The sequence below is a fragment of the Macrobrachium nipponense genome, chromosome 27, assembly GCF_015104395.2.
Source record: "Macrobrachium nipponense isolate FS-2020 chromosome 27, ASM1510439v2, whole genome shotgun sequence".
Classification (NCBI taxonomy): domain Eukaryota; kingdom Metazoa; phylum Arthropoda; class Malacostraca; order Decapoda; family Palaemonidae; genus Macrobrachium; species Macrobrachium nipponense.
Genome location: NC_087216.1, coordinates 23835623 through 23843200, shown reverse-complemented (window position 1 = coordinate 23843200; position 7578 = coordinate 23835623). Strand labels below are relative to the sequence as shown.

Below are 7578 nucleotides of genomic sequence, written 5' to 3'. Positions count from 1 at the left end.
AGTCCATTGATTGTATTTTAAGGACGTGCCCCAGGATAGATGTATTTTTGCCATAATTATGTCGTAGAGTATTGTAGCATAATCTTCGTATTGACGTATGTCCTGTTTTGTGGTAATTATGCAGGTATCTCTCTCTCTCTCTCTCTCTCTCTGCTCATTTGTTTTAGACAAGGCGTGATCTGATCTCCAGCTTAATGGCTGCACGTGCTAAGATCTACAGCCAAATAGCGCGTTCTTTTACCAGCGAAAATTAAAATAAATGCGCCATATTGTATTAGAAATAATTGTTCTGAACTCTTTAAGATGCACATTATAATTTTTTTTACATTTTCATTCTAATTAATAATTCGTAAATATCCTATCCTTAAGTAGCCGTATCTTTAACTCAACGCGAAACCCGTTTTTCAGACCTTTTCAGGCTTTTTTCATAGACCTTTCCTACCCCCCAACAAGATCGGAACACCTTTTTTCAGACCTTTTTAGGCTTTTTTCATAGACCTTTCCTACCCCCCAACAAGATCGAAAAACCTTTTTTTCAGACCTTTTTAGGCTTTTTAATGGACCATTCCTAACCCCTTCAACAAGAACAACAACAACAAAGTAGTGTGTAGGCTTACTCCCCGAGTAAGCGAGAAGAGGGAAGGAACGCCAGCTCTCTGTAACACTTTCCTGAATTCTGAGTCACTTCAGGTGCGACAGTAGATAATCCCATCTGGTACCTGTTTGCGTGTTTGAGAGGAGAAAGGAAGTAGCTAAAGAACTATTATATCTTCGCTCTATATTTGCGGACCGTTCCGTTTTCGTGTATGGGACCTATGGTCCGGTTTTTTGGAAGAGGCGATGGACCAGTTGTTACCCGTCTTCTAAAGTTTCCAGCTCTGTAGTTTCCCCGAATGACTCATTCTACTATAGTTTCGTATCAGTTTTTGCAATGGCATTTCCTATAGTTTTTTAATCGTATCAGCTTTGGTAATGGATTTTGTTTAGTTATTAGTATCTCAATCGTATCTTTTTATGTAGTGTATTTTAATTAAGATTTTTGTAATCGTATCTCTTTTCTTAATCGTATCAGCTTTTGTAGTGGAATTTATTCAGTAATTAGTATCTTAATCGTATCTTTTTATGTGGTGTATTTTAGTGAAGTTTTTGTTTTAATCGTATCTGTATGTACACTAGTGGCTATGCATTTAGTTTCTTAAATTAACATTATTTAAGTCTTCACATCTTGAATTCGCAAAGCAACAGTAGATTGAGCAATCTCTTATTTTCGCGCTGACGAAGGAAGTGGAAGAGGAGATTTAGGAAAAAAAACGAATAAAAACATCCAAAGAATAAACGCTCCGATAAAGCTTATGTGAAATTAAAAGGATTAGCAAAAGCAAAAGGGGGTTGGAGGGATAATTTAGGTGGGCAGGAGATGCATAGAGGAGGTGTTGGTAGGATGGGGGAGGGGGGAAGGAAAGGGGAGGGGGTGGTGTTAGTCCCCCCCACCTCCGTCTGAGGCTTAAATAGAGGACACTGGTCTTCGAAATTTCCCAGTGCCACCCGGCTACTTCCTGACGGCACAGGTGAGAGCCACTGGAGGAGTAGGAGGAGGAGGAGGACCAGGTGCCTTCTACAGAGTTGCTGAGTTTGGGGAATACTCAAGGACCACTTTGGAGTAGTTAGGACTCCTTTTACCTGGATAGTACCAACGATACCCCTCCTATCACTCCCCAGAACCGTTTATTGACGTGGATAATTGTGAACAACTTTTTTTCTGGTTGTAATTTTTTTAGTTAGTGTGGATTTTAAAATCTTCGTATGGCTTTTGACCTGTTGGAAAATCTGTTGATTGCTTTAGCCGTGGTGATACGGTAGTGCCCTTCGTTATTTATTGAGATTGTGAATGGTTCAGTAGTACACATTCATTGTACCCCGATGTGTCAGTTCGCTGATTACGTAGATATTTTAAAATCGTTCAATAGAAAATCCAATTTTTTAAACAATAATTTGGTAAATTGGTAAATTAGATTCGTGACGTTTATTTACTTTTCTCTCTCTCTCTCTCTCTCTCTCTCTCTCTCTCTCTCTCTCTCTCTCTCTCTCTCTCTCTCTCTAGCGCTGAATGGCCTTTGCTGCCCCAGTGCTTGGTGTTACACCTAAACTTTATAAAACCAACCAACCAATATCTCTCTCTCTCTCTCTCTCTCTCTCTCTCTCTCTCTCTCTCTCCCTATAGAGTGACAGAACGTTAAAACAACTCTGCGACAACGTTTTTGACAGTTCGTCCAAATATTCATTTTTCATTTGCTGTTGTTTTGCATTTCCAAGATGTATACTTTAAACATGAACTTTTTTCACGCAGTCTCATTTTACAAGGTAGATGGTAGTTGTATTTCCACGCTACTTGTCTTTTAAGTTTTGTAGAGCGAATTTGAAAATAATCAAAGATAATAAAAGAGTAAATCAAAATATAATGCCAAATTTACTGCGGGAAAATGAGAGAGAGAGAGAGAGAGAGAGAGAGAGAGAGAGAGAGAGAGAGAATTAGAAGTTTGTTGAATGTTATTATTTACAGGAAAAGTTCAAGAAAGAGTCTTGAAAGGAGAGAGCGAGAGAGATGGTTTATTTGTAAACTTTAATTCGGGGGGTGTGAAATGTTTACGCAGTCTGTTAGTATATTGTGAATGGCTTCCCAAAGGTTCTCTGTATAACCATGCGCGCCTCTCTCTCTCTCTCTCTCTCTCTCTCTCTCTCTCTCTCTCTCTCTCTCTCTCTCTCTCTAATCTTAGCACCTTTTGTAATCGGCTACAAACCAAATCGGCGTCTGGCACTAAGTCATCTGCTCCCATTTCTTCGCCTTTTCTTTCCTCCCCCTTCCCCTCCCTCCTATTTTTTCTTGTCTAATTCTTCTCCTCCCAAACACCCGCTCACCCGTCCACCTACTGCTCTCCCACTTCCTTAAGCTTAACGCCCGCCATATTGCCATGTTGGGGATTTGGAGGAGAGTGCCAAAATACATACTCTCTCTCTCTCTCTCTCTCTCTCTCTCTCTCTCTCTCTGTCATATTCACATTGTGCTCCCCCCATCAAATTTACTTTACTCTCTCTCTCTCTCTCTCTCTCTCTCTCTCTCTCTCTCTCTCTCTCTCTCTCTCTCTCTCTATTACTTGGAACACCTCCATGACACCTGTTGTGACGGGTTACACAACACATGGATTATACTTATTGATAAGAGATCCACCTGTTTGTCTGTCTGTCAGTCTACTCTGGAGAGAGAGAGAGAGAGAGAGAGAGAGAGAGAGAGAAAGAGAGAAAACAGTGAAAACATGTCACGTTCGGTTTTCCCTTCTTTTCTCCTTATATAGCAAAATTCTGGAGATATCTTGGCTGAAAGACCCGACATGCTAATTGGCATGTGACCCAGGGAGAGGACCACCCCCCCCTTCCCGCTCTCCCTCCCCCCGAAAAAAGGGGGAGGTGGCTTTCATTTGGCGCCCACTGTTCCGATATTAGCCGTCTTTTTCGTTCTGGTTCAGGGAAAGGGGAGGGGACAGTGGGGAAAGGGGTGCGAGTTTGTAAGGTATCCCCGTGGGGTTGTTTTTTATTTGTCAGAATTGATATTCGTTATGTCCTCATTTTTTGTCAGTTTGCTGTTTTTTTTTTATTTATTTGTTTCTCTTGACCCGATTTCTGTTGAACCGTCTAAAGTATTTATTGGGGATTCGTGTATATGTCCTTCTTGCTCTGAAAGGTCTATTGCTAAAGAGTGTTTACATTTCCCATTCATATGTATGTATATTTGTATGTCTGTATGTATGTATATTCATGTTAATGTCCTTCTTACCCTGAAAGGTCTAGCTATGTATGTATATTCATGTTAATGTCCTTCTTACCCTGAAAGGTCTAGCTCTAAAGGGTGTTTACCTTTCCCATTCATATCCATGTATACTTGTTTGTATATGTATGTATTTATGTATTAACTTATGTATGTCTGTATGTATGATGTCATTTTTATCATGTAAAGGGTAGCTCCAAAGGTTGTTCATATTTCCAGTCATATGAATAAATGCACGAAAGTATGTATGTATGTATGTACAACATGAAGTCTTTAAAACCATTTTATCACTTACGTTTCACTGCCCTCTGCTTTGACCTGAGTCTATCCAACGTTGATGATAATTCGCAGCTGTTCCATCCCTCGTGCCTTCCCACGCCTCATCAGGGGCGGCAGATCTTGGAGGATTTGGTACGCCTCGTGTAATTTTAGCCAGTTACAGAAATATTCCACTATTATCCGTTTATTGACGTCTCTTAAGTGGAACCTATACCACTGCCTTGAGCGAATGTCATCACTGTTCTTTGAAATGTGATGGATTCTCATTTACAATTCGGCATTGTTCGTCCACAGTTCGATACCTACTGAGTTCTGTGCTCAAACGTATTTCATGTAGTCCTTAAAATAATCTAATAAGCTTTGTCTATTTCTAAATTCTGTATTGGTGCTCAATTTGATACTTTCATGTTATAAGTCTTTATGCATCATGTTGGTCGTAGATTGGAGATTTGTTCGTGAGATTGTTTTAAGAATTAAACGTATTTATATTTTTCATAAAATTGTTTAAGAATTAAACATTTCTATTGTTCATAAAATTGTTTTAAGAATCAAACGCATTTATATCATTCATAAAATTGTTTAAGAATTGAACTTATTTATATTGTTTATTAAATTGTTTTGAGAATTATACGTATTTATATGTACCATTCATAAAATTGTTTAAGAATTAAACGTATTCATATTGTTCATAAAATTGTTTTAAGAATTAAACATATTTATATTGTTCATAAAATCGTTTTAAGACTTAAACGTATTTATATTTTCCATAAAATAGTTTTTAGAATTAGACGCAACACTCCCCTACCCAATAGTCCCAGTAAATGCTTATCCCCTGACGACTCTCGGGAATCCTTTAAATTCGACCAGTTTTAACCCTCTTCATCTCGTCATTATGCTTCACATATTCGCCAGGAAACCTCGCAGCCGTTCGCACCCAAGACACCCCACACCCCACTTAGCACATTAAAGGATATATATCTTTACCCAGATACCCCGGGGGCATCATTACGAGCCTTGATTAAATGCCAAGTCGGCTGAAGTCATCTCCGAGTCTTTGCAGGTTTTGTGACTGCAAATCGTTCCGCGTGACACTCACGAGTTTTCAGACTGTGGAGAAGGAAAGCTTGTAATATTTACGTATTTTATGTCTTTCATTCATGCTAAGGGAATCTTTATGACTTACTTTAATGAATAAGTTTTTTTTAAAAATCGTTTTCCACTTTAATGGATGTTGTTTTTTAATCTTCCAAAAGATGTTCGGATGGGCACCGCTGGCTGCTGCTCTCAGTTGCGAAGAAGAAAAATGTTGTCTCGTTGTATTTATTTGTTTATTTATTTACTTATGGGGGATCTCTTTAGTATAATGCCACGAGAATTGAAAGAAGTTCCCTTTAGAATGCGACTCCCCTTCGAATCCAGGGAACCCCCCCCCCCCCTAAAGAATCATTACAAAACCTACCGTATTTTAATGCTCCTCCGACGGGCGTCCCTCCTCCCCCGCACAGATCAATGCCAGCAGCCTCCAGACACAGGTAGACTCGGCTTACGCCAAACCTCAGAAGCCCAAGAGTCCCTCGCCCCCGACGCCCACGCCCACGCCGCCCACGCCCACGCCCACGCCTCCCAAGGAGCCCACGCCCCCTCCAGTGAACCAGCTGGATTGTATGCTGGGGTCTCTGGCCACACACATGACCGAACAGGGCATCACGACGACCCAGAAGGGATGTTGCTGCGCTTGTGACAAGCCCATCGTAGGACAGGTGAGGAGAGAGAGAGAAAAAGGGGCGTGGCTACATGGAGGACGATCGCTCAGCTGTCACTTTTTTCCACATGTCAAATTATTATCTTGATTATTCAGAATGAACAAGGATAAAGGGGCATTTGGCTCTTGCAAAGCAAAGCTTCCACGGTACAGAATGCGCAGATAACTTCTGTGTGAGAAACTTTTATTGTAAGAGTGTCGAGTATAAATTCGGTAGAGGACTTTTATGTCAGGTTTTCTTCATTTTCCTCTCAATTTCTTCCCTTTTTATTGCTTCTCGTTTATTATCGCATATAAAATAGCATGTTAAACGCCGCCCAGTGTAATAAACATGCTCCAACCTTGATTGCTATAAATTTTGGCAGTAATACAATTTATTATGATTGTTTTCGTGCTACATCCCATTTCCAGTTTATATTTTGTTGGTTAATTTCACATCTTCACGTTACTGTTGCTATAAATTTTGGCAGTAATACAATTTATTATGATTGTTTTCGTGCTACATCCCATTTCCAGTTTATATTTTGTTGGTTAATTTCACATCTTCACGTTACTGTGCTTAATGATTTCCCCCTAATTTCAACATATGAGCAATCTGTTCTTGGAAGCTTGCTTAGCAAGTTAAAAGCTTATTTTGTCATGTTCCATATAATAGTCAGCTGACGAGTAGTCAGCTGATTTTGACAGATCACAACGAAGCAGCTTCTATGCGGGAAATCACTTCCCAATTTGTATAAAATACAATGTTTGCATATGTATGATGTATGTATAAGAATGGATTAATCAGTCATTTATCTCAGTTGATGTATGTGGATAATATATGTATACGTACGTATACAGATCAGTCATTACATAAGTCATTTATCTCACCAATTGATATACTATGTATATGTGTGTATTGTACGTATTCCAATCAATCAGTGTCAATGAATAGATCAGTAAATGATCTCACCAACTGATATTGTATGTGTATGTATACATATCAACAATATAAATCAGTAGATTATCTCACATTTTGATATACGCATATGTCTATCCATACCTATATATAAACCTGTCAAAAAAACAGTCACTGATCTTCTCCAAACTTCGTCGTGGTTGGCGGAGCAGGTGATCACTGCGCTGGGGAAGACGTGGCATCCCGAGCACTTCACCTGCACCCACTGCAACCAGGAGCTGGGCACGAGGAACTTCTTCGAGCGCGACGGGAAGCCCTACTGCGAGGTCGACTACCACAACCTCTTCTCGCCTCGCTGCGCCTACTGCGACGGCCCCATCTTGGATGTGAGTCTCCTCCTCCTCTGCTGTCTGCAGGAGCCCCTCAGTGGATGGCTGAAGGGCCTCCAGGGTGTATTAATGGTTTCAAGTAAAGGTAGACAGCTGTATTCAAATAGGGATGGATTAGTGTATAGGGATTTGGAATGCTTTGTTGATACATTTTCTTGAAGGATCCCAAGTGTGTATTAAGCATTTCAAGTAGAATTAGATTAGTGTATAGGGATTTGAATGCATTGTGGGGGAATCTCTCGAAATAATTTCATAAATTGCCATGTGAATGTGTATAAAATAGGTAGTTGGAATTACCTAGTGAATATGTTGGTTACAAATGCATTACTGAGTTATAGGTAACGGAAATGTCTTACGGATTTATTAACTATTAGCAGATTTACGGAGATTTAGGTTGTGGGGAAAATCATACGGTTGTGGTAATTATATA

The 7578-nt window shown here is 39.8% G+C and overlaps 1 protein-coding gene across 9 annotated transcripts in view; it reads left to right on the top strand.

The window, feature by feature from the left end:
* The window catches only part of LOC135200925 (paxillin-like), a 137191-nt gene that overhangs the window by 110532 nt on the left and 19081 nt on the right, over positions 1–7578 (top strand). For 8 of the 9 annotated variants that reach the window (XM_064229692.1, XM_064229694.1, XM_064229693.1 and 5 more), the window contains 2 exons: positions 5605–5859; positions 6972–7145. In XM_064229692.1, coding sequence (XP_064085762.1) covers positions 5605–5859; positions 6972–7145 — 429 coding nt within the window. The remainder of the gene's footprint in view (positions 1–5604; positions 5860–6971; positions 7146–7578) is intronic. The other variant, XM_064229696.1, reaches the window with a different exon arrangement.